This window comes from Lepisosteus oculatus, chromosome 8 (genome assembly GCF_040954835.1).
Source record: "Lepisosteus oculatus isolate fLepOcu1 chromosome 8, fLepOcu1.hap2, whole genome shotgun sequence".
In the NCBI taxonomy this organism is placed as follows: Eukaryota; Metazoa; Chordata; class Actinopteri; order Semionotiformes; family Lepisosteidae; genus Lepisosteus; species Lepisosteus oculatus.
The window spans coordinates 26,314,042-26,341,045 of NC_090703.1; the positions used below are offsets into that span (position 1 = coordinate 26,314,042).

General features: G+C 37.7%; 2 protein-coding genes and 1 long non-coding RNA gene across 6 annotated transcripts; 2 read left to right on the top strand and 1 right to left on the bottom strand.

The window, feature by feature from the left end:
• The first annotated feature begins 502 nt into the window (after nucleotides 1-502).
• On the top strand, nucleotides 503-10,184 carry vti1b (vesicle transport through interaction with t-SNAREs 1B). Of its 2 annotated transcripts, XM_015351194.2 has the most exons (7): nucleotides 503-587; nucleotides 1,418-1,559; nucleotides 3,229-3,287; nucleotides 4,549-4,740; nucleotides 5,153-5,326; nucleotides 7,711-7,772; nucleotides 9,110-10,184. In XM_015351194.2, exons 2-7 carry the CDS (start codon nucleotides 1,463-1,465, stop codon nucleotides 9,201-9,203), a joined length of 678 nt encoding a protein of 225 aa, XP_015206680.1. In that variant the 5' UTR covers nucleotides 503-587; nucleotides 1,418-1,462; the 3' UTR covers nucleotides 9,204-10,184. The 2 variants fall into 2 exon arrangements, with proteins under 2 accessions (XP_015206680.1, XP_006632754.1); XM_006632691.3 differs by lacking the exon at nucleotides 503-587 and having other exon boundaries at nucleotides 1,108-1,559.
• On the bottom strand, nucleotides 9,705-23,348 carry arg2 (arginase 2). Of its 2 annotated transcripts, none has more exons than XM_015351186.2 (8): nucleotides 23,249-23,348; nucleotides 22,570-22,642; nucleotides 17,206-17,380; nucleotides 14,172-14,331; nucleotides 13,193-13,287; nucleotides 12,370-12,474; nucleotides 11,964-12,100; nucleotides 9,705-11,164 (listed from the first exon to the last, which is right to left on the bottom strand). In XM_015351186.2, the coding sequence occupies exons 2-8, from the start codon at nucleotides 22,571-22,573 to the stop codon at nucleotides 10,959-10,961; spliced, it is 882 nt and encodes a 293-aa protein (XP_015206672.1). In that variant the 5' UTR covers nucleotides 22,574-22,642; nucleotides 23,249-23,348; the 3' UTR covers nucleotides 9,705-10,958. The 2 variants fall into 2 exon arrangements, with proteins under 2 accessions (XP_015206672.1, XP_006632783.1); XM_006632720.3 differs by lacking the exon at nucleotides 23,249-23,348 and adding an exon at nucleotides 22,875-23,242.
• Nucleotides 20,667-25,900, top strand: LOC138241038 (uncharacterized). 2 transcript variants are annotated; one of them, XR_011190248.1, is made up of 2 exons: nucleotides 20,667-20,969; nucleotides 24,895-25,900. It is a non-coding gene; the product is annotated as an uncharacterized lncRNA (long non-coding RNA). The 2 variants fall into 2 exon arrangements; XR_011190247.1 differs by having other exon boundaries at nucleotides 24,898-25,900.
• The last annotated feature ends 1,104 nt before the right edge of the window (nucleotides 25,901-27,004 follow it).

Consider the following 27,004-nt stretch of genomic DNA (forward strand, 5'->3'; position numbering starts at 1 on the left):
TCTGACTGTCTTAAAATTGTATGTTTCACCACTTTTGATGGTGCAAAAAAAATGTTTTTGCCCTTGATTATAGTCTAAAAAACTGAATTAAAATATAATAAATGATTTGATTTAATTAGAAATTTCAGATACAGCTCCTTTAAAAGCTTGCATCTTAAAACCTTTTTCATTGGACAGGAAAAAAACATGTCTATGAAAAGAATATAACAATGACAATTTTTACAGTACTATAAATGGAAGAAAGGTGCTGTAAAATTAATAAAAACTTCTAATAATCTTAGATTTGTCAAACTTGGAGATTAGTGGATACGATTTAAAATTAAAAAGGACCCTCTCAAATTTTGGCAGAATGTTCAAGGAATTACAGTTACCCACGAAGAAATAACAAAGCAGGTGTTTCAGCTTAATGTTGCTATACTCCTCATACTATACTCCTGTGGTAGCTGAAGGCTTTTATTTTGATTGAAATTCGGCTATTTACATACACTTCCGGATCATTCGCGTCGCTTAAAATAACTAGCTTCCTAGTCTCATAAGCTTTCAAAATAAAAGTTCTAAAAAATGTCTGGGAAAAAAATCCTCAACAGGTAAAGTTATATTTCTGATAAACGTTACATATTTACACTATATGTGCTCTGCTTTAAACCTCGTCTAATAGTATCAGGCTACGTTTCTTTGAAAAATATTAACTCTTAAGTGCTGTAGTCTTTGCGGTAGCATACAAAGAGTTATTCTACTCGAGTTATTCTACTACTTGCTTTTAAGTTTAAAGTCTACAAGGTTGATAGCTGGCATAGTTTTGGGTGCACAAAACTGTAACTACCCGAGAGAATCTTAAAGATGTTCCATTTAAAATAAAAGTATACGTAAATATACTTGTATACGAATCTTTTAATTTGTCTTGAAAGGCGGCTTTCTAGAGGACGATTACTGAGATTTTTGGGACACTATAGGTTTGTTGAAACGTTTACTGTTCTAAAAGATCATTTAGATATGTCATTTAGATAAATCAATTAATATGATACCCACTCAAAACAACAAAAAACTTATTTTTTTTTAGAAAGCATACTGTAATATTTGCAGATAAAACAATTTAAAGGGTCACTAATCATGTGAAGCTCATTCCCACACATTCCGAGTACTACATTGTCCATAAAGCTTTGCTCTTTAGTTTTCCTTGGTAGAAGCCTTTATAAAATACACATTTGAGAGGGAAACTTCAAGTCTTGTAATTAAAAAAATAGTTAAGATAATGTCATGTTTTATAACGTAGCATATATGGCGTTATTATTGTACCTATTCTTCTTATAATGTTAATCCCTTCAAAACAGGCAACGAAAAGTGGTCTAAAATGCAAGGACCATTACCAGGAGTCCCGATAATCTTTTGTTTTCACGTACTTATATTTGACTTGTAGGTGAATTACGCGGTTGGTTCCTTGAAACAAAACACAAATACTGAAATGTCTTCCGAAGAGTTTGAAAAGTTGCATGAGTTTTATAAATCCCTTTTCGAAGAGCTAAAAGTGATGCCAGACCGAGTGTCCCGATGTTATGGAGGTAAGTAGAAAGGCTTCGAAAGTCGAACTGGAATTTCAATCAATAAAATACCAGAAATTCATTGGAATTATAATATATATAATATTAATTGGAAATACTTCACATTCGATAAATATTCCGATGGAAAACCTAACACAATATATTAACGAGACATTTTAAAACGTTACCTCAATTCAACGTTTGGGATTTCTAGCTCCTTAGTGAAATATAAATGTCAGAAGTCTATATTATCATTATTGCTGCTGACAGTCGGTGTCGTGAGATGAATACAGGCTCCAGGAAGGTACTAGGAATAACTGAGCTGTTACCTTGATTCTGTTATCACTGAAGAGGCACAGAATGGCTTACGAATGTGTCTGTGCAAGTAGAGCGCAGAATTCGCTCTAAATATTCAAGTAAATTTATATTCAATATTAAAAAAATAAAGATCGACAAAGCAACGTAGGAAATGCACAATTCTAATAAATGCAATAAAATGCAAAACTTTCGTACAGTTTGTAGAACGGCAACATACAAAACAAGAGACTTATAAAGTGCAGTGCAAACGTTACAAATTATAAAACATTTATCCAAAACGTCCTGGAACAAAAATTCTTTGACGTTTTCTTCTTTTAGAGAAGCCCTGAACTCGGAAAACCTCATGAAATTGTAATGATATCAGAATTTTAATTTCATTCCCATTTTGGTTCCGTTCATTCCGAGAGACAAGTTTGGTAGTAAGGACTTGCTCCTGATGGTGCTGCCTTCATCTGGATTGATACTTAAAACTCACATAAGGTTGCATTCTTTGCTGATAATGCAGTATATGACTTATTTGGACATAAAAGTGTCATGGGTGGAACAGGCGGTTTAGGCCAGACCTCTGATGAGAAACAGAAAATGTACAGAGGAATTTTAAATTGTTCAGGATAACCCATCTATAGCAACCAACTTCACTGTTTTAAACCACTGTCACCAATTTCATATAAAACACAAGAACCTCAAAGAATATGTGGTCCACATTTTGTTCTTTCTTTTGAACGTTTTTAAAACATTACTTGTAATAGGTGTAACATTTAGGAAATTGTCTTGCAGTGCAATGGCCCTCGTGTGCTATCTGTGTGGAGTTTGTATGTTCTCTTCGTGTTCGTGTCTGTTATCTGTGGGAGCTCCAGTTTCCTCCCGCAGTCCAAAAACTCACTAGTAGATTAATTGGCACCTGGTAAAATTGGCTTAAGCTCCCCAGCAGCCCTGTATTGGATGAAGCAGTAAGATAATGGATGAATGGGATTTAACTTCTGAAAATAGTATTTTGAATCAAATGCTTTTTGTAAATCTTGTGTACAACATAACTTTCCTTTTCAGTGCTTATCTATACAAGTTTTAACATAAAACCTCTTTACTGCCTCTTTGGTGCCTGCTTAAAGTTCTACAACTTGCTTTAGAATATGAAAGAAATGTTACTTAGGGAAGAACAGGACACTTTGGAACCAGCAGTAATGTGTTATATTATACTTATTTAATATTTTATACGTAAGGGATGGTGAGGTAGTGAATACAGCACTAAATCCCTAGCTGGGGTCACAAGAGATGTTCTAGCGAGCAAGCATTTTTTAAATATAGGTATGCCAGTGCATGCAACTTGAACCTTTTTGCTATGAGCACAACTCTAAAACCTTTCTTCTTTCAGAGGAAAGGAAGCGGCATGTGAGAGTTTTTGATGAAAAAGTAGGAGAGGCAGAGGAAATGGTAAGGAAAGGATAAGGTGGGATTTTCATTCTTAAATGTTTGTGCTCTACAGGGTTTTAAGGCTGTCCGGGGAGATCTTGATTGTCAGCTAGATCCATAAGTTCTATAATTTACTCAGTCACCATATCAACTAATTGAACAGTTGAAGAGCTGCTTTTACATTTGGCTTGTATCTGACTTCCCCTGTAACCAAATAAATCAAATGTGCTGGACCAGTCCTTTGCTAATTCCATGTTTGAATTTAGCCCAGTGGCTTTTAGACCCCCCCCCCCCCCCATGTTTGTTGACCTTTGTTGCAGATTTGTGAAACATTTCATATCTGTCCTTGCCAAGCAACACTTACTTATTTGTAGTAGTATTTTCCTGTATGTATCTACCTACAGTGGTGCTAGAAAGTTTGTAAACCCTTTAGAGTTTTCTGAATTTTTGCATGAATTTGACCTAAAATGTGATCAGATCTTCATCTAAGTAAAAAAAAATAGATAAAGAGAACCCAGTAAAACAAGTAACACACAAAATGATGTATGTTTTTATTCATTTATTGATCAAAATGATTTTTGTTGGAAAAAGTATGTGAACCTCTAATATTACCTGTTCAGGTAAGGGGATAATTTAGATTCAGGAGTGTCAATCTATGGAATGACAATCAGGTGTGAGTTTGGGGGGCCCTGCCCTGTTTAAAAAACATAAACCTGAGCCTTCACCACCAAAGTCTGGTCTTCACCACACAGGTTTGTGAACACATGCCATGTCTCGATCAAAGGAGATTTCTGAGGATCTCAGAAAAAGAGTTGTGGATGCTCATCAGGCTGGAAAAGGTTCCAAAACAATTTCTAAAGACTTTACCAATCCACTGTCAGGCAGATAGTGTACAAATGGAGAAAATTCAACACCATTGTTATTCTCCCCAGGAGTGATTGTCCAACAAAAATCAATCCAAGAGCAAGGTGTGTAATATTCCACGAGACCACAAAGAACCCAAGGGTAACGTCTAAGGATCTACAGGCCTCTTTTGCACTGGCTAATGTCAGTGTTCACCATCAGACAAACAGTGAACAAGAAGAGTGTGCATGGGAGGATAGTAAGGAGGAAGCTACCACTCTCCAAGAAGAACATTGCAGCGGGGTGTTCATGCAAGAAAGCCCACCAACATCACTGAGTTGAAGCAGTGCTGTAAGGAAGAATGGGTCAAAGTAAAAAAAAAATACTACACTTTTGATTTCTGTGTTTGTAAAGTAACATTTTTTAAATGTACTTGCAGCTCCAGGAGATGGAGAAAGAACTGATTGGAGCTCCTCCTTCCTTTCAAAACCCAATGACCACTAAGATCCGCATTTACAGGCGGGATCTGGGGAAGCTGCAGCGTGAGATGAAGAGCTCAGACCTGGGTTTGGGGTTTGGGGTTCGAGGAGAGGGCAGATATGGAGTTTTTGCTGCTGAGAATGAGCAAAGTGTAAGTCTAGCATAGCTGTCCTGGAGAGGAGTTAACTCCAGTACGAAAGCCTGAAAGTTCTGTCTCAACTTTTTCTTTCTTCTGTATGTAACATAGATATTCACCTTTCTAGACTATCTGATAACGGATTTTATACCTGTTCAATTTAGGATTTTATTGTATTATTATTATTATTATTATTATTATTATTTGAAATGTACAAGAATGAAATTCATTCTTAACACTCTTTTCATCCTGCAGGAACTAGTTACTGTTTGCAAAGTTTAGAGAATAGCTCTCACATGTGTCACATTTTGTCCATTTAAATGAGAGACAAATTTCAAAATAGAATTTGATCAGGCTAGTATACTGGGCCACTGTCCCAGTATTTGATGTTTTAGAATCCACACTGACCTAGTCTATTATGTTTCAGACGCAACTGCAGTCTCAAAGAGCCCTGCTCTTGCAGGGAACAGAGTCTCTGAACCGGGCCACGCAGAGCCTGGAGCGATCTCATGGCATAGCAGCTGAGACGGACCAGGTTGGGACAGACATCATCGAAGAGCTGGGAGAGCAGAGAGATCAGCTGGACCGCACCAGAGACAGAGTGAGTGCAGCTCTCTGCCCCCCCCCCCCATCCACACTCTGTTAGGAGAAGTGAAACAGATAGCCTGAAAGACCTGGCTAACAGTGCACAATGAGAAAGCTCTGCTTGTTTTGGATGCAACTTCCAAGTTTACAATTGACTGCCAAAGGAAAAGGCTTTTGAACATCTTAGATTTGTATAGAAATAAGTACTAGACAACTTCCAAAGCCCTTTTTATGCTTACTGAAAATTAAAATTGTGAGACATGGTCAATAGAAAAATGTATTCATTTTCCACACTCCCACTGTTTTTTTTTCATCTTTAAACTTTAATACATAATTCACAAGTGAAAGTAAATATTACTTTGGAGCAAAATGCTGTAATGTAATGCTGTTAAACATAATTAAGTCAGCAGAAAGAATCAGGAGTCATTTATAATGCTTAATTAAAATTGTTTGAGTCCTTCTGTAAGGATAATGGCTTGATAGAATGTATTTAATTCCAGTTCAGGGCTTTTCAGTCTGCCCATTTTGAATGTCCTCCTCTATACTAGATCAGTACACAATTTTCATAATTCTCTGACTAGCTGCTCTATCAATTAAGCATCCTCTAAGTTTGTCACACACTTTTTATCACCAGTGACAAACCCTCACCAACAATTCATTACATCTGCAATAATGATGGATGCATCACTGACAATTTCATCACTGGACTTCTCTGTCCTTGGCAGTTTTTCATAACGTTACATCCTATTTCATTACAATGATAATGTCAAAAAGATTTAGAAATCACTAGTTGTAGTCGTAATATGCATTCATTATAGCGCAAAAAACAAATTTGGTTCAAATTCATTCTATTCAGACCAGTTATTAAAATTCACTTACAAAATAAATAAAATGACAGTATCACAAAATTTGATCAATTCTGAATTGAGTGCAAAATCGTGAACTTTATGAACATAATGTAACACATATAATATATCATATAATCGCAAACCCCTGGTCTCTTGGTCCTTGGCAATTCCTGCCCACTAGTCACAGTTATGACTAATATAATGTGATGTACAGGTTGTGCATCAGATATTTCACAGCAGGAAAGTTCCAACGTGATCTGTATGCAGAGTTAACAAGTAAGTAGTATTTGTCAGCAAAACCATCTGGGAATCAAGAGCAATATTTATTTTGGATTAAAAGAGATATATTCACAAACCTGTTTGTTTGTAATAAGGCTGCTTCACATCACCAGAAGTCTGGCTGTCTTGTTCTGAACAGCAGAATATAGCTCTGCACATACCGGGAAATTTTGTCTATTTTGTGATGTGAATTGGAGGTTTTACATGTTACTGCGTACATTTTGTTTTCATTGTGATTTGAAATGCACTCATCAATGCCAATTCTTTCTAAACCCGAAATATACAAATAGCACTGTTGTTCCCCTTCTAGATTGGTTTCCTCTTGTCCAGCAAGTATTCCAAAGACCACAGGAAGTTTTCAGTAAAGCTTATAAATATAAATCTCACTGTTCTGTAGAATTATATTCAGGATTTATAATCCTATCTTTTTGGGGGCTTATTACTTGCTTTCAGTCTCTTTTAATACTCTATACACCACTGAAATGAAACTTTAAAAGCAAATACCTTTACATTTATTAAAAATATATTAACACATTAGTAGCAATATATGCCTACTCACACAGTGCCAAGCAAGATCATTTTCCTGGACTGATTACAGTGATTTCTTTCTTCAGCACAGTTGTTTGTTTAATATAAAAAAACCTTTACAAAATCACAGCAATGACATAGAGAGATATTTAGAGTAAATTCAGTTACTGATCAGAAAAAAAATAATTATCTTTCCTTGTCAAGAATTACATGTCAAAAGTTCTGAAGTTGGAAAGTACACATGGGTGCATTCTAAATCAAATTTTAGATCTTTCTACAAAATCATTTAACTAGTCAGAGTACATAATAAAGTGATGAAACAATGCACCAAATATTCAAATTTAAAATAATTCTTCATAAAATCAACAGACACAACTTAAATTAGTGTCCCACACATGCAGATTATCCCTCTAGAATAATGTTCCTAAATGAACACCCAGTGCATTATTGTTAATTGCATTGCATTATAATCCTGCAGTCATTAAATGCACAGAGGTAGTTATTTACTAAAAGGCTGTGTCCTCAGACCCAGGCGTAGTCGTTGGAAAGGAACTCTTGCAGATCTGCTGTTGTGAGCAGCAAATTGAGAACTGCTGCTGTGAAGCATTTTGGGATCAACAGGGATGCAAATTCTTTTCACTGAAAATGAGTGCATGGTACAAAGGTGCCAACTAACATGGCAAAAGCTTTTCCCCGTTGGTTCAGCTACCGAACCTTCTAACTGTGCCTTTTTGTATTTGTACAGCTAGTTCACACGGGAGAGAACCTCAGCCGCAGTCAGAAGATACTACGCTCTATGTCTAGAAGGTAATGTAAATAATGCTCTTACTTGGATTCATTAGAATGCAGTGTCTCCAAGACTGCCACAGACCTCAGATTCACGAGGTCAACGTCAACTAGTAGAGTACCACAAAAACGTTAAAAAAAGACACAAGAAAGAATATGATCCCTTCTGTTAAATATGAGGGTAGGGCTATTGAGCATCCTCTACCCTTGTTCTGGAAAGCATGGACCCTAAAGTACGTTGGGATATTTACAGGAAAATCTAGTTCCCTTTGTTGTAAAATTCAAGCTTGGTCGCAAATTCAAATCTACTTACAAATGTTTTAAGGCCATAAAATCAATATTCTTGATTGGCCATCTCTATCTCCAGATTTCAATAGGACATTTGAGGTTAGGTCACAAGCTCAAGCTAACCTGATAGAGCAGAAGAGGAATGGTCAGGAAATCCTATTGAACAATGTGTGAACCTAAAAGGGTTTTTCGTACCCTTTTAGTGCTATCAAAGCCCAAAAAGGATTGTTGGGGTATGACAAAGTCTAATAAGAAAAATATCCAATTATTTTATGCAGATTGAATTTGCTGTATCTAATACTGAGACATGACACAAAGTATCTAAGATTGTTAATCTCATGGTTTTTTGTTTTCAGTTATGTAAAAAACATTGAATGTTTCCAGGGTTTTTTTGCTAAAACCACTTTTATTACATTATATAGAGAATGAGTAAAGCATGAGCCAGCTATAAATACGTTCTGAGACAAACACCCTAGCTAAATCCTCAAGATCTTAAATCTTATAATTTAATGTGCCGACTAAGCACATTAAGATAGTATTTAGTGATTTCAAATTGATGCTTTCCTTTTTGTTGTTATTAATGTGATTCACATCTGTGAATTTAGAACAGAAATTCAGCCCGAACACAGTAAATTGTTCATCATTATCATTATCATAAGTCTGTGTGTTTGCACATCACAAATTAATCTCACCAAATGATTTTATATGCCTGACATCCACCTGTGGAAGAGAAGGGCCTTGACAGCTTGCATCAGCATATTTTAGGGCCATCAAAATGCACTTCTAAATGCTGAGGAGGATATACAGATGTGTATTTGGCACTTTGGCAGTGTGCCATTATGGTTATATTTGCAGATGTCTTGAAACATTATTATACAATTTGAATACCAGTGTTGAATACTATGTTTTAATTTTGGTGTAGACATTTTGTGGCATATTCCTTGAAGGACAAACCATTCTATTTTATAAGGTACTACAAAATATATATGGATTATTTTAAAATTTGCTGACTGAAGTTACTGTCCATTTTTAGAAGTCCCGGGGAAATGACTGATCTTTTTTCTCTGCAGACTGATGACCAACAAGCTGCTGCTTTCTGTTATCATCCTCATGGAGCTTGGCATCCTAGGAGCAGTCGTTTACCTCAAATTCTTTCGGAATTAGTATCTTCTCATACATAAGACTCCTTCTCCTCCGTGATCTCTTTCTGGAATTGGTGGGTTAACAGCACAGGCCCACTTAAAACACAAAGGAAGAAATGGACAGCCTGTTTTGCACTGCTTTAAACACGTAAGGAGAGGGGTTTTAGATGGACCTGAATTATTCCTGATCCATGAGCAAGGTGTGTTGTCCAGACTGAAACATATACGTCAAGCTAAGCTCAGCCTGATCACACACTGATAGTGCTTTGTACTTGATAAAAGTATTGCTCTAACACTTATTCAGCTTTGTTTAGTCTGATATTAAGCTTTTGGCATCAGCCTACTTTGCTGTTAGTATGTTATACATTGCTGGGGTTTTCCAAATCTCTCCTAAGAACTTTTTTTTCAGACAAGCTTTTCACTGATATTTGTTAGTCAGGACTTCGAAACTGAACCCTGTTCCTAGAGGAAAATGGTTGTAAAAACTGGTGGTCCAATCTATAATGACAAAAGAAACATGAAGTCACATGTTATTAATTTATTTAATGGATATGGTACTTTTTGAAGTGCTGTACCATTGAGACAAGACGCAGTGGATTATAGCTGCAGGCCTTACAGTATGACAACACAGGAAATGTCCAAGAATAGACCATCTGTTCTTTTGGATCCATGTCTCCTTTTTGTAATTTGTCCATCCTGTCAGTCAAGTGTTTGAGCTTCTGGAGTGGCTTAACAGCCATGCACCAGCCCAGAGAAAGTGGCAATCTACTTGGGATAAAAAGACTCCTCTCCTGCCTGTAATGCTTGGAATAAACAAAGTATTGTAGTCTACACTGAAAGATAGATATGGTACTTTAAGTATTAAGACTAAATGCTTAAGTATGTGTTATTTATAACATACAGCTGTAAAATATTTTAATCAGAAAGTGGTCAGGTAAAACTGTACAGTTTGTTATGAATAAATATTTTAAAGGAACTTCACATGAGGAAGCAGAGAAAACCACTGGCACGCATTATCATTGACTATTGCATCATACCTGTACATTTTTCTAGGTTAGCACTGTCATAATAATAGGGATTTGGGAGGATTAGACCAAATATTTTATAGCTGGTTTGTTGCCATTTTTTGCTAAATGCACAAGAGTTAACATTGACAATGTGATTTAAATATGGTGTGCTTTACATGATCAGATATACTTAAGGAATAGAGTATGTTTGTAACAATTTAATAAACTGCTTTCTAGTGCAGCACACTGATTGAGCTGTTTTATAGGACTAACAATATGGATCCTGGTTTTTAAAATAACCAACACCAAATATTACAGTAGGTCAAACAGTTTTAGTAAAATCACATTCCATTATCGTTTCTGTATTAATTAGGAAATTGTTTAAATAAAACTTATTACTATTAGCAGCAACCCAAATATGGGCTTTTATTTTTTTTAAATGCAATTGCAATGATACTCTTAAGTCAGCAGAGTAGATCACATTTTTGTTCCTGAACGCTGGTATTTTAGTCATCATGGCTATACAGTATAAAAAAACTTGCAAAATATTAATATCAAGTGAAATTGCAAACAAATTTCACTGGTTCACAAAGTGCAAAAGCCTGTATGAGTTACAATTCTAAAGTCTCCCTCATGGCTTCACTTGATAAAGACTGGCAGAGTCATAATTAAGTTTAACACAGGAGGGAAAAAAAAAGGTTTCATACTTCAGTCCACACACACTCATAAAGGAGCTCTGGAATGTGAATTAATTAAAAAAACTCCAGTTTCTACAGACAGATTTTCTGTTCGTTGTCTGCTTTGTATGTGGTGCCGGGAGAGGGCAGCTTGTCAAAGGAGATGTGTGCGCCTTCTCTGGTTTTGCCCAGCGATGCAGCAATAACGTCCACTGCTAGACTGGCAGTGGCTTCCACAGCCTCCCTAGTGGCTCCCAGTGTAGGGTTGACCTCCACTAAGTCCATTGCCGACAGAAGGCCTGGAAGAGGAAAAGTGTCAACTTAGGTGACAGTGTGCAAAATAGTGATACACGGGTTGACTCACAGCTGCAGGCGGGTGCGGGTTTACCTGCAGGTCGGGCAAGCTCGGGTTAAAACAAAAAGAATTTAGATCGGGTTGGGCAGGTGCAGGTTTGTTTCTCATAACCGTGGGTAAGTAAAAAAAAGGCAGACCTTCGCATCACTAGTGCAAGAAAATTGGGTTTTACACGGCCCAGGCTGTTGAGAGACTGTGATGCTCTTAGTGTCACCTCTGCCCAGGTTTGTATGGTTTCAGCAAGTACTACACCAGAATGTCCAGTGTCAAAGTCATTTAGTGTGATCATAAAGCTTGTCTCACAAGATAATCAAGTGTTTCAGCACAAGGATATAAGAGATAGGCTATTCTATTTTGAATGCTGAATTGCAGTAAATATACTAAATTGTACAGATATTATAGATAATGAATTAAACCATCAGTTGTTTATATTCATACAGTTGCCCTTGCTTGTAACACTGCAATTTCACTGGCAGTCCAACCAGCCACAGGCATGCTAAAGAAACCTTTTACAAATCTAAAACCATCCAGAACAAGAGCTAAGCCTATCCGGTGGGACCCATTTGTACCATCCCAATTACAGACAATACTTAAAACGGCTAGCCTAAAACCTTTGATCTCTAGACCACAGGGCTGAACACTTTACCCCAAGCTATAGCTCAAAAACAGCATTAATGTTTTTTTTGCGAATGAGCTAACAAAACCTAAGAATGAATAACAATTAAAGTTCTCTGGCAGCCTACCTGTGTTGTTTATTTCCTCTGCAAGATAGATGCCCTCTCTGTATGTCAACCCTCCATTCACAGGGGTCCCAGTGGCAGGAGCCAGTGAAGGGTCAAAAGCATCAATATCGAAGCTTAGGTGTATTGGCTTTTGCTTCCTAGAGGAGAAAAGGCAAAATGTTACCTTTACTGAAACATATTCTGTTTAAAATTTAATAAGCAAGCTATCACCTGAATTAAGGGTTTAGTAAATTCATGGAGAGCTCAGCAAAAATATTTTTATACCATAATTCTTTATAAGATCTAAGATTATAGAGATATTAATGATAAATCTTTGGTGTTATTGGAGTTAATCTTGTTTTCTTTTTATAAGTCACAGACAATTAGCCATTGCTTATAAAACCCCAACAAACATCATTCCTCTCACCTGCTTAGGAGGTGGTCCAGAGACATCTCCGTCACTCTCTGAATTCCCATCCGGTCGATGTCTCTCATGGTGAAGTACTGGATTCCACAGTTCTTCAGTATGTAACTAGAATACAAAATAAAATGTGAATACTAACCCCTTTTTGAATTAAAATCAACCTAAAACTATTTGTATTTCTTCAAGTAAAATACCTAAATTATGAAACTTAAGACTGATTTGCAGTCTATCCCCCCCCCCCCCCCCCCCCACTTAAATGTTCAAACAGTTTTGAGTCATCCAATTTAAGTACTGGACTTTTACCACCAATATAAACTTTTGTATTATGTGATAATGAAATAGGATTAAATAAAGGTCAAACAGTCATTTTTGACGGTACAGGAAAACTCCCACATTAAATTATTTTGGCTGTTTGGGTGTGGTGGTTGGTATATGATAGAAACTTTCCTGGAATAACACAAAACCCCTGTCCTAGAGTGTTCAATTGTTCTGCAAATATTTAGTCCCTTTCTGTTAGAGTTTGTAGCTTTTTTCAGCTTAACTTAACACAAGTCAATGCAGGAAGCTTCTGTATAAAGTAAAACAACTTGTTAAACCAAAAAGTTGAGGAGTGTCAGAGAAAAAGTTCTTTTGTAGCCTTTCTTTACACCACAAAACAAATGAAAAGGCTGTGCAAATAAACATCCTCATGTACCAATCACGATGAGAAGGCCTAACATTTCAGTGCTTACTTTGAATGTGTTGATGGGAGAGGATTGAAGCATACCCATCCTCACCATGACTAATATTTGACAGCACTTTCTGAGAAGGAGCAACATGTACATACTGCTCTCCAGGGTCCACATCCCGCAGTCCAATGTAGACAAGGTCTGAGGTGGACAGGAAAGGCTTCAGCCAGGAGAACCCAGGGACCTCGGGCATCTGAAAGACACCAGACACAGGTAATGGCCTGTGGCACTCACATCTGTCAAACATAAAAGTGATGGAGTGTCTTTTTAAGTAATAATTTTAAACTTCATGGCTTAATTGAACATTTTAGGTTTAAGCAATGTCTCAGATTTGATCCAAACTGGTTTCGGAACCCTCCGCAGCTTTTTTCTTGGGCAATCTCAGATTCTGCAAAGATCCACGATATTGCTGTCATGTATTTAACACTGGTGAAAACTAAAGGAAACAATGTAGAAAGGCAATTGCCAAATTTAGCTTCCAATGGTGGCAAGCTAATGGCTGAGCACTGCACTGTACTGGGACTGAGCAGTCAGCTAGTGATCCTCATTTACCACAAGGCATGTGGAGCTGGGTGAGGACTGGTTTAGGTTGGCAGTGATGATTGGGGAGTAACAACAGAAGGTTAAAATTCAGGAGGAACAATTTCAAGCCCTGTCCTAGAGTACCATGTGTCATCTGTCATTATTTGTCTCTGAACTCTCAGTGTCTTAACTGATTTGTCAATTAAAGTAATAATTTTGTTATTTAGATCTTCTTAATTGTTTTTCAGCTTATAAAGTTTTTGAAAATTCACTTTTAACACCAAAAGGTAATCATCATCTTTTCAGAAGCTGAAAACAACTACAGTTACCAGTGTAAATTTATTATTCAGTTAAGGTTGTAAAGAAACATCTGAGACCTGAGCTACTGTACCAACATGAGCTGGAAAGAAAACTTTTTTTGTAGGTGAATGCTGACCAGCCTGCATACACATCTTCCGCTGACAATGGTACACAGTGTTATCTGGTGCTAACACTGCTCATATAGCAGTCAAATTGAGGTTTGATAGCAGTCAAACGCAACCCAGTCTGTTTTACCTTGTCCTGCAGCTCCTTGAGCAGAAAGGAGACAGACTGTCCATGCAGGTTCCCTGAGGGTGAGGTGAGAGGTGTGTTGATATCTGCGTGGGCATCCACCCAGATCAAACAAAGGTCAGGGCAGTGCTTGTAGTGACCTTGCACAGAGCCGATCGCTAAACTGAGGAGAAAAAACAGATGTTTGATCAAGTAATCCGGTTTGACTAAGTTTTCCTGCTGTCACATTTTTTATTGGTCCATGTGTGAAAAAATTACATTTTCAAAAGATAATTACAAAAATATACACTTAATATACATTCAAAGGCCAGAAGTGCAGGGAACTTAACTTTTGGCATAGAAATATCTGCCTCAGAGCTGCACTGGCAGTGAATGGGGTTTTTGTGGAATTTTCAGAAATTGACATTTTATAGTTACATAAGTTCCAACAGTATTGTAGCTACTTAGCCTTTTCTGTTCCTGTACTGTCATTTATTGCAGCTTCAGTCTGAGAATTCGCTTTTATGCGACTGACCCCTTTCTTCCATATAGAAGCCCGTTTCCGCCAGGGAGTAAAAAGAAAACGCGCTATGGTATCTCAGAATTCCGACTTTGTAAGTCAGAATTGCGACTTAGCAACTCAGAATTGCGACTTTATATCTCACATTTGTGACTTCGAAATAGCCATATTTCATTGTCTGTCCTTTTGTTATTGTAACGGATTCGGGTTCTAGGGCTTGTGCCCTCGCCGCTCCCACCCTAGTTCGTGCCTCGCTACACAGGCTCGAACCCGAGTCTTGCCAGCTGAGCTAAAGAAGACCTTCTTTTTTAAGTAAAAAAGGACATACAACGGAAATACGTAAAAAGTATGTTTCAGCTTTTATAATTGTGAATTCTTCTGGATGTGAAGTGCCTATTTCTGTATCTTATTTCATATTCCATCTACGTAAATAAAAACTATTTTTAAAAAGCCCACCGTGCACTATTCCATCCGGGTACTATGGAAGCCTCACTGGCGGAAATGGGATTCCATAAAAATTAGTGTAATTAATTTGATTTTTATCAGGACACTGTACAGGACAAGTCTTCAGGCTTATAGATCCTATGATCCTGTCCGATTCATGAAAATAGTGTAACGGAACGGCCGACATACAGGTTGTACGATCTGGTTGCAGTACACCACCCTCCCCTGCACATAACAGGGATGCTGGCCGCTGGGGTTAAAGAAAGTGTTCTTAAAGAAAGTGAGCCAGTGCAGCGAGGCACGAACTAGGGTGGGAGCGGCGAGGGCACAAGCCCTAGAACCCGAATCCGTTACAATAACTAAAGGACAGACAATGAAATATGGCTATTTCGAAGTCGGAATTCTGAGTTGCTAAGTCGCAATTCTGAGATACCATAGCGCGTTTTTTTTTTTTACTCCCTGGCGGAAACGGGCTTCCATACTTCCAAGTATCCTCTTATACGAAAAAAAAAAACATTTTTATGCGATCTGTGGTGGTAGAGCAAATTCTCGAGAAACGCCCAGAAGCCCTTGTACAGGGAATAATAGATGCAGACCCAAGTTATAAGAGAAGCCTGTATTTTAAATGTGGTCTTAACATCCTGATGCCTTACAAGGAACTGTATGCAAAGAAGCAGAGACTGGCTTGGAAGACTAGTACAGTATTATGCAGTTTCTAGGGCCATGGACTTCATCTCCTGCTCCCGGGGCAACTTTTTCTATATAATCTTCAATCATCAGCACCGACATCCTGTTCCCTTGAGCCTTACTGTCTACCTATTTTGGCGAGTGTTGATTTATTTTTAGCTAAAATAATGTCCCAAATAACATTTATGTTAAGTGTAGTGTTAACGTATGCTAGCATGTATGTATATGATTAAAGTGCACTTGAAACACTACATTTAACACTGTTCCACACAACCCCTTTTCCTCCACAGGTTTAAGGTACCGCTTTATGCAATTTCCCTTAATGTGAGGTTTTGGCAGAACATAACTCTCACATAAAACGGGGGACACCTGTACTTACGTGACAGTTACAGAGACTGACAAAACAGCTAAAGGAGTACACAGATTGTGATGAAACAAACAAGCCCTTGAAACTGCAGGAGAAAGACATAATTGCCTTTGGTAACTCCCTTTTCTCTGAAAGAGGCTGATGGCATTACCAATGGTCTGAGGCCCAGCCTTGTGTATTTTTAAGTAGTGAATGGATATTGTAACAGGAGAGCAGGTGGTCTCACCAAAGACAAGATATTCTGGAAGAGAAGAAATTAACCAAAATAGACACATGAAATCCAGCAGTCCTGTAGGTCATTTAGGTCCTTCCAAAAAAGGTATTGCAAATGGCACGGACTCTGTGAGATGGGATCGTCGCCACTTGGCATCTCCAATCATGGCTTAACCATGCTGCCAGACTTGGCTGAAGGCTGATGTTAGTCTTGGAACACAAATGTCAGGACATTGGTCTGGGATTCATGTCCTGCTGAACATATGCCAGCAGAGGCAAGGACTCCAACACTGAGGTGCAGACAAAACTGTCAACCTGTCACATCGTGGACCATCTAGACTGGAAGGAACAGCTAAACAAGGGAAAGGAAAGGTGTTTTCCATAATATGTTATAAGGAATCAAAATTCAAGTATTAAGGATGCTTAGCTTTGCAATGTCCAGTAAATTGCTTGTCTGTGGGGTGGCCCTGATAGATTAAAGGCTGGCTTTCACTGTAGTAACCATTAGCAGGGACTCTGCAGATTAAGACACTGCAGATACACAGAGCCATGCCTATTAAAATGAACTCACCCTAACAAAGTATTTAGTGTTTCCCAAATTGTTTCACAGAATCAACCTTGTATATGGACAGAAATAGTCATGTGGAAGGTAAGCCTTCCATTTTACCATTTGAATCCAGTTTACATTCTCAACGCTCTGATACAAGATAAAGATATTGTGCTTTACCTCAGTTTGTTACCTATGTACCAAGTTGTATAGGCTCAATTGTATGCCATTTGCTGAATTGTGCAGAGCAGATGAGTTTTGAAGTGTCACTGGTGCTTACCTGTGGTCTCCCCCTAGTGTAATACAGGTGTGTCCAGCCTCCACTGCACTGCCCACTGCACTGGCTAGCATTTTGTTGGCCAGGCCCACTGTCCGGGGAAAAGGTACGTGCATGAAGCACTCATCTTTGGCCAGGTGAGTGAAGTTCAGATCTCCATAGTCATGTAGAGGGTAATCTATTAAAGAGCCAGAGACATTATCACGTCAATTTGAGAAATTAAATCTAATACTTCCTTTTTTATTTCTTTTATTACACTGATCTTAATCTTTTGCACTAAGTAAAATTTGTTTCTTAATGTATTCAACTACATCACAAAATTACAAAGAACAGTACATTTATATCCTGTAGGTTTGATTTCGATCTGATAAAGATGCCATCATTGGATTCTTTACCATTTGGCAGAGAATCCATATTTATCTCAATATAATGTGTGGCTGACCAGTTATCAATACTTGGTTGCTGTTCACTTTTGGTCATCAGGTTAGAAAACATAGGACCAAAGGTTTTTCCATAAAAAGAAGTGGATAGGTTCCTGCATTAAAGGAGCAGATGGGTTATAAATGGTTTACTAAAGAACCGAAGAGCATTTGAATCTCTTTCCTCTTAAATAGAGGAGAAAGAGTATAAGGGGATTCCAATTCAAAATTGACTCAGTGAACTATAGGATGGTTGTTTCTCGAGGAGCATACAGAAAAAGTGAAGCCTAAATCATTGTCCTAAATCATTGATCAGTACTATACCCTGAACTATTGACAAGGTAGATAGCTCAAGATGTAGTATGAATAATAAATAAATTAGAATAAATTATAGTAAATAACAAATTAATTTATTTATGCATACAAAAAATGCTATGTGTGATGACTCCAGGCTTTGTGATTCTGAGTCATTAACAGCAGCTCAACGTAAGAATCCTTCCACCTGCATTCTAAGACTTTCTACCCAGCTGTGTTAAAAACAAGAACTGTTGTGCAACTAGGAAGGCATTTGCATCGGCTGTAGCAAGCCTAGCTGCGTTTCACATTCCACTGCCGGTCAGATTACAGCTGACTTTGATTTGAGATGAAGCAAAACTGCCTATGTCTGTGAGTTTCCTGTGTGCTCTCAGCAAGGCTAGGCTTGGTCACCACAGAATACATAAGAAATTAAAGATGTTGGTTGGAAAAGTAAGGGCTAGGCTATTTCTGTGGCATGGAATTATTTCACAAGTCAAGAAATGCAGACATTACTGATATGATATCCCTTTAGAAGAAAACCTGGGGACAGAAACATACAAAGACTTTAAGCTCTCTAAATGCTGTGAAATCTTCCTTAAAATTCTGATAATCTGTTTACAACAAAAAGAAACAGTTGCTCTTAAATGAATGTATATTCACTAAATTAAAGGAGCAAAGAGGAAATTAATGAAAATGAAAGAAAGATTTCTGCAACAAGACAGCACATCTGAAAACTCACAAAGGATTTATTTTTTTATAGAAAGAAAAATGCTGCTTTCTTAAAATCTGCTATAAGATTAATTACATATTTTGAAAGAGAAAAGTAAATATTCAAGCAGAAACATCAAAATCAAGCAAAGAAACTTCCCCATTTGATTCACAGATTCTCACTGGCAGAGGAGTTCACAAGATTTCAGCTTTGGAAATGTTCTCTTTCTATCAGGAAGCATAGGAAATTAGTTAAATGAAATTAAAAATCTTCTTGAGGATTTTTTGTAGTTTTAATTTATATATGCAGTACTTTAGCTAGCTAGCTAAGTGACAGCAGATATGACCAGAAACCACAACAGAAAAGTGTGCAGTGTAGTGTAGCAACTGATGCCAGTAAGCACAAAAATTGTAAAGTTGACCTTGTAGTTGTTTCAAAACCTTAGGGGTGTACCTCGGACTGCTTTTTTCTGCTGCAGTACCGGATTAAACTAGGTAGAACTCAAGTGTTTTGCAATCAGAAGCTTGCATTGCTTTGGTACAGCACTACTAGTGTCTGGATAAAACCAGACACACCACTCAGGGGTGGTTGTGAGTAGAGAGGTATGGGCTTGGAAACCCTTGTGGAGAAAGGCAGAAGAATTATTAATTCTTCAGTAGAGTGCTTAGATTCACCAAAATTATATATTGGCGGCTCGCAGCTCACAGCTCACAGCTGGTAAGGGGGTGTGCAACATCACCTTACTGGTTACTGAACATTAAATATGTTGTTTTCTTCTGAACACAATTAGCTTATTACCCTCCTGTAATTACTGTGCTCGCTTGGATCACAGAACCTGGGGACAAAACTGATAGTTCTAATTCATGCGGATTCCTAGATTACTGAGGTCTTTGGAGCTCTGAACATCTTAAAAATTTAAAATCGCAGACATTGCTAAGGACGTTGTCATTTTTAATATGTTGGCAGCAAACTTTGTCCCCCTTCATTGTCACTAAAGAAGGTAGCTGAAATGTTGTGTTTCTTTTCACCATGGAATAAACCTTTACTTGTTCCTTTGCAGCTTATGCATGCTGATGCAGCTACCTACTTGAAACACTTACTCCTCCTTTGACTAGAGAAGTTATACAACTGGGAAGGATGTTTGAATTGCCTGATAAATTAAGTTAATATTTGAACCACTTCATTTACTTTACCAATTCACACATCCTCCCTACTTGCACATCTTTTCTAGAACAATAAGTACATAGTTGGCCGACACTATGCACAGACATCAATGTCTGTAGTGTATTATAAAAAATGAGAATTCTCTTTGGATATGCAAATAAAGAGTTCATTAGATTCAAAAAGATTCAAAGGGCTCCAAGGGATTGTTGCAAAGATGCCTCTCACTCTAGTTGTCCAAAACAATTTCAGAAATAAATGAAAACGCAGCCCCCCCCCACAATATTTAAATAATCACTGTCACCCATATCCTCCTGAAGAAATTGCATACATTCAACAACACTTCCACACCTGTGGTATAAAATTCAGTTTTCTATATGAAAAGTTTGGTGTTGGGACATCATGGATCTAAATTATAGGAGGATCAATTCAATGCTATAGAGTGTATACTTGCAAAAGAGATTAAAATAATGTTTTTTAGATCTGAATTCACAACATAACAAGCAGTCAGATGAAAGAGTTTGAGTAAACAATTACTCGATGAGTCTCTTGAAGACATGAAACAATTACACAATTGCATTCGCACATGTTTTAAAACACCCAAACATGTTTCAATCACTAATCTATTTACAAGAAATTCCACATTCAGTAATAGTTGATGTGACGTGGACAGACATTCTGCCTACACATCCCCCTTGGAAAATTCTTCTTCTTATTATAGAAGGCCTCTCACCTTTCCTGCAAGTATCAGTCTAATTACCCAGCTGTTTGGGGCTAAGCACTACTGGCACTGGACAATTTGTTTATCTCATCCCATCTGAACAGCATTACAGGCAGCCTGGTCATGTTACATCTAATGACTTGCACATTCTGCTCTTTAAACAGGCTACTTGAGCAGCTTCTTTAATGCAGGTCAACGCCAGCAAAGGTATTTTCAGGGTCTGAGTTAACCACTTTAACAGCAGACATATTAGTAGTTCAGGAATGAATTTTTAATGACCCGATGTCTGTTCATGAGAAAAAGGGAACACCCTTTTTAATATTCGCCATTCTCATGGTCAATAATGCGAGATTCCAGGTGCTGTTAAATGCGGATCGCCGCTACTTCCTCGGGACAGGCGAGCAAGACCTGTGGCGCTGTGCCACAAGACGAAGAGACTACCCAGTCAAATCACTCTCAGGTAATTTACAGTCTAGGCACTTCTGAATAATACTAAACTGTATGGCGTCGATGTAGTTTTTATACTCCCTATAATTCAACGTTATGAATTTGCTCTGTTACCATGTTAGGTTTTAATGCGGCTGATTTATTTTCGGCTTGACTATAACCTCTTAGCTGACGGCAGCATAGAGAGCGGACGATAGCTAGAAGGTCCAGCAGCGTTACTTCAAACAATTTGTAAACATTTATTTTAGGGTACACGTAACAGCGTATACTTTTTCACTATGCAGTTTTTTACTTCAGGGTGCTAAACAGCACTTGATGTATATTTGAGAATATATCGAGCACAAAAACATTTCTACGAAGTGTTAAAATGACCCCCTAGAGTAGAGCGCAGTAACCTGCAGCAGAATAGCTACCGGAAGTGTTAACGTTACGGACAATCCGCTCAGCGCTTCAGTGCTTTTGTGGTGTAAGTACCAGCTGAGTTTAAGATGCGATTTTAATCACCTCTTGATCCACCCTGCCAAACACAAATGTTAAACTCAATACCAAGTTGAGTTTGCCTCTTGAAAGCACCCATTCTTGAATCAATATCCCAAAAACACAAACAAAAAAATCAAGATTACCAAACTGGGGGTTTCCAAAAAAGACAATACACGGGGGCATTTTAACAGGCGACACAGATTCTCAGCCCCCAAATCATTCTTTTGTCTCCCAATTAATCGCCGTGTTATTTAGAACATTATGCAATGGTATTAAGTATTTATAAAATTGAGCGTTTTTTCTCCTTTTGTACTTGAAGAGAACGTACAAACCAAGTTTTGCAATCTTTAATTTATCAAACGAGTTTTACTATAAATGGGTGTTCACACTACATCTAGGTCAGTCTGAAGTTGTCTTTAACGTTGAGTCACCTCTTCTCGCCTTCCCTAAAGTTGGAAAAGGTTTAACTCCCTTAAGTATACACTCCAACAGGACTCAGTGTAGCATCAATATATGAATTATCCAGGAAACAAGACTTTAAAACAAAAAAAAAACGCTAAACCAAAATGAATTGAAATTATTTAATGTACTAACATTATGCACAAAAGGTTAATGGGTTCGCATTCGCCAGTATATTCAAATCCTTAAAATTTGCGCCACTACATGCTGCTTGGTGAAAGTCAAAACTACGTCTTTTTTATTTTAGCAATAACAATCCAGTGATTAAATTGTTTAATCTTCCCGCATCAGTTTTTGCTTCTGTTGTGACGACAAACGTAGAGATGATGCTCTGTCACATTACATCTCAGCCAAAGAGTACTGACTATATGACTAATCCTCTGACGCATGTCTGCTCGAAGTGCCCATCCTCTTCCTTAGTGCATGTGGATGCCACATCCGAAAATCGCACACTTACAAGGATTTTCTATTTGATCCTCTTGAAATAATACCGTAGAGTCGTATCTGTTAAGATTTGATTTATAAAAAGTGTCACCACACGCTCGTCGTATAAAAGGCCTCAGTTTACCAGTCTGTTGCCTCGCTGCCGTTTCTAGAAAAATTCAGAAAACGACCTCTTTATTTTTAGCGCACGATTGAGCACGAAATCACCTACTTTATCTCGCTGTACTTACCCATGGTGGATAATCTGTCCAGCAGCCCGGCATCCCTTATTGCCTGAGGTCCATGTTCCACGCCTCTTCTTTTCTATAACAATAATGTGGATTTTCGAATGACTACATTTAGATAAGAAGCTTTCCCGTGTAAATCAACAAGCATTTGAATTCCTCAAATGTGTACTTCAGCGCTATAAAAACTCAAGTAATTAATATTACACAAATATGTCTTAGTAAAACTAACAGATCCTTATAGCTAAAACAAATACGTGACTTTCAGCACAGGGATGAAGTTTAACCATCACAGCCCAGGCGCGTTTTACCTGTCCTTTGGAGAAAGGCGCTCCGATGATGGCTACGGAATGCGAACAGTTATGTAGCTTAAAAACCGAATTAAACTGTTTCTTGAACAGACGAATGAACGACCCTCTCAGAGCCATATTTGTCCTTCACTGGCGCTTTTACAAAAAATACGAAAAATAGAGAAGCCGCGACACAAGCTCCTACGCTATCGCTTTCAATGTAAATGACGAAGCATCCGTCGTCAGTTTCTCTTATGTGCTTCCAGTTTATTCATATTCATGAGGCGGCGGAAGTTGGTTGGCCTCAGTGGCAGAAAATTACTTATGGACTCATTCGTGATCACGTTTATAATTGAGCAAGGAGACAAAACTCTTTAGCCGAGAGAATCCCTCACCTCTGTCTGTGGAAATTATTTTTGATCGTGTTGTTGTTGCTAAGTCTCAGAGATGCTTGAACAAAGAGTCCAGAGACAACTCCTCCAGATCGACCAATGAAACACGCCGCTCGTGGAGGTTTGTCCAATGGGCGTGTGCTTGCAGCCCGACTGCGCTGCTTTGTGGAAAGTTGCAATCTAGCTGTGGAAAATTCCATGGGCTCAGTGATGTGCGTTTGTAGAGACTGGTACATCATCTCGTTGGATATATATCAATTTACAGTGCCCAACAATACGCACAACCTTAGTTCACTGGCAGAAAAGTGTATTTTTCCAGAGGAACTGAGATCAGCACAATATGCTTTTGATGTACCTGTTATATTTAAAATTGCATTCTGGCATCGAATTATATTTACAGATCGAAGAGAGGGGCTTATTTTTACTTTCATAATTTGCTGTTTAAGCAAAATTATGGGACACATTATGACTCCAAATAGATGTTCCAAGAGAATTAATACAAATTTACATAAGCTTTTTTAAACATATTCCTATTTCAATTTGAAAAGTTATAAACTTGACTTCCTTTGGATATTTTCTTATACGTTTATCTCTGTATAATGTAGTTTTTCAGCGTCTGGTTTACGTTTCACGTTTAATGCTGTGAATTAACAACGTTTTATAATATTTTAACTGAATTTTACCAATACAAAACAGTACCTACTTTTAATTTACTATGAATTCACTGTGCTCCGCTACAGTCTACTATGCTCATATCTTGGTATACCACCACAGTAAACATTCCAACGTGTTATTCTATATTCAACGATTGTTTTGTTTGAAACTAACCAATTTTAAAACCCAAGGTGAAGTAAGCAGTTGTATGATTTGCTGTTTATAAGGTTTACAGTATGTAATCTGCTGAGCTCCTCAAGAACTGGACAATCCAATACATTTATGCAACATGTTATGGAAAAATATTAATTATAACTAAAAAGAATTAGCAAAAACATTGATAATCTAATTCATACTAAGAAGAAATAAAATAATTCAGAAATATAGTTCTAAATTTTAAAAAGTACAGTATTCGCAGTGTTGCTGGTTTGTCCATTTCTCTTTTCTTTTGCATTGCCCCTTACAATGAACTTGCCAAGGAGCCAAGGCTTTGGTATACTAGCAATGTGGGACAGCGTGTGAGAGACAATTTTGTTCTCTCTGTACATGCTGCCGCTAGGTAGGATAATCCGAAAACATAATATTAACTTTCATTCATATGCTGATGACCCTCAAATATAGATTTTGTTAACACCTAACGACAACTCGTCTATTATAATTTTAAATAAATTATATTATAATTGCATTAATGAAGTAAAGACTTGGATGTGTGAAAACATTTTGTTACTCAACTCTGATAAAACTGAGGTTCTGTTGTTTGGAGGCAACAATATTGATAGGACTACTATAGCTTCAGCACTTAACTCAGAGCATTGAAAAATTTGCCTCAAAGACTTACCACGTAACCCAGTCGTCATATTAGACACAAGGCTCTCATTTTACTTTCTTGTTAAAACAGTATCGAACACATGCTTTTAAGGTTAATAAATATTGCTAAACTAAGGCAGTTTCTCTCCACTCAAGACAGAAAAATTAATAAATGCTCTTGTATTCAGCAGGTTAGACTACTGCAATGCCCTACTATCAGGGAGCACCCACCACTCTTTCAACACCTTACAGTGAATTCAGAATGAAGCAGCTACAATTGTTCCTAGGAGCAGAAGGTATGACTATATAACCCTGTACTTAGCTCTCTTCATTGGCTTCCTGTCATGTACAGGGCAGACTTCAAAATCCTTCTACTTACTTATGAGGCTCTCAAAGGTCAGGCACCTGTCTATCTAATGGAACTGATTAATGTATACCATCCAAGTCGCCTGCTTAGATAAAAAAATGCAGGTCTTCTTCATATTCCACACATTAATAAAAAAACAGTTGGCCGTAAAGCCTTTAGTTACAGGGACCCTACCTTATGGAACAGTCCCACACCCCATGTTCGGGATGCTGAGTCAATCTCAGTATTCAAATCCAGACTGAAAACCTATTACTTCAGCCTAGCCTACTCACACCTTACATCTTAGCCTTCTTCAACCATGGCTGCTGGTGCTGCTGTACATGCCATTGTATGTCTCTGTGTTGGCCCAACGGGTAGATACATCTGTTCTGACCAAACTATCCTATTCTCCTCCCCACATGTCCGGATGGTGCCCAGGCTGGGTACCATCTGAGTTGGATGCTGCATCACTGCCATGGATCTAAGAGGGACATTGTGGATATAGCTATTGTTTAGGAGGATTTGTCTGGTCTACAGAGGTCTGCATGGAGTACTGACATACAGAAGACATGATGGATGGATTAATACCCTTGTTCATTTATTCCTTTTTTTAATTGTATAATGTTAGCACGCCCAAAGGGGTTGGGCAGCCAGTTGACCTTGGTCCTCTAGAGGTTTTTTTTTCTCCTTGATAAGGAGTTTTTGGCTCCTCTCCTCCACCACAAAGTCTTCTGGTCTTTTCTGTTCTGTATTCACAACATGTATGGTCATTTGCTTTGTTAAGCGCCTTGGAGCAACCTTGTTGTGAAAGGCGCTATATAAAAATAAATCGAATTGTGTTACACAAACATGAACAGCAGACTGGTACCTACAGTATGTGCCTCACAGGCTGACTAGGTATTGCGATGCTTTGGAGACCTGAAAGTCATGGAGACCGAGATCAAATGTGACCAGTTTGTTTCACAATAATTTGAAAGTACTTTAACCCTGAAATTTGAATACAAAAACATATTGGTGTTAGCAGGTAGAAAAAACTGCTGGCAGTTTGTACCAATGTCATACTCATAAGAACATAACAAGGTTACAAAAGATGGTAATAAATTGATCTGAGGTTCTCATCATGCCTTTTCTTGAGAGAAATCATGGAATTGGCTTCAACATGGCTGGGCAGCTTGTTCACTACTTCCACTTCCATTTCAGTAAAGATTTACCACTTGGTTTTAAATGCACTTCTTTGTAGTTTCTACTTGTGTCCTCTGGTTTGTGATTCACTGTTGTTGAGGAAGTCTACTGTGTTGATTTTATATCTGTGCCTCTGAAGATCTTAAATGCTTGAATCTGATCATCCCATTGTCTTCTCTCTTTAAGAAATAAAAGGTTCAGTTCCTTCAGCCTATGTAGGTAGGACATTCCCTTAAGAATTGGAATGTGTTTGGTTGCTCCTCTCTATACTGATTCCAGAACAGCAATATCTTTCTTTAAAAATAATATAAACTTAAATGTAGTCTTTTCAGACTTAAGTTATATACATTATAACAAAAGATTTTTATGGACACCCAGCACTCCTGTACATTTAAATAGAATGCAAAGAAAAAAAAAGAAGAGAAGAAAAGAAAAAACATTGCACACTATACGATTACAAAAAAATAAGAAAGAACATTGCACATCATTCTATTGCACCTGTACAGTATAACACTTAACAACATGTAACATTTATAACACATCACAAAACATACTGCACTCAATTGGGTTGTGTTAAAATTGTGTTTATCCTCGACATTTGCGTTGACAGCTTTAATGGATAGTGGACCAATGGAATCTTTGTATCTGTTTGACTTACATTTGGGAACTCTAACACATTTGACAGAAGGAAGAAGTTGATATTCAGAGTTGAGGATGTGGGAAGGATCTTATATAATTTTTCCTGACTGTTTGATTAAGGATTTTTCAAA

Excerpts from the sequence above, each read along its gene's own strand:
- vti1b (XM_015351194.2), top strand. The coding sequence starts at position 1,463 with ATGTCTTCCGAAGAGTTTGAAAAGTTGCATGAGTTTTATAAATCCCTT. Across the intron at positions 1,560-3,228 it reads AGTGTCCCGATGTTATGGAG|AGGAAAGGAAGCGGCATGTG; the intron begins GTAAGTAGAAAG and ends TTCTTCTTTCAG. Across the intron at positions 3,288-4,548 it reads TAGGAGAGGCAGAGGAAATG|CTCCAGGAGATGGAGAAAGA; the intron begins GTAAGGAAAGGA and ends ATGTACTTGCAG.
- arg2 (XM_006632720.3), bottom strand. The coding sequence starts at position 22,991 with ATGGCTCTGAGAGGGTCGTTCATTCGTCTGTTCAAGAAACAGTTTAAT. Across the intron at positions 13,288-14,171 it reads TCAAGGAGCTGCAGGACAAG|ATGCCCGAGGTCCCTGGGTT; the intron begins GTAAAACAGACT and ends GGTGTCTTTCAG. Across the intron at positions 11,165-11,963 it reads AGAGGAAATAAACAACACAG|GCCTTCTGTCGGCAATGGAC; the intron begins GTAGGCTGCCAG and ends TTCCTCTTCCAG.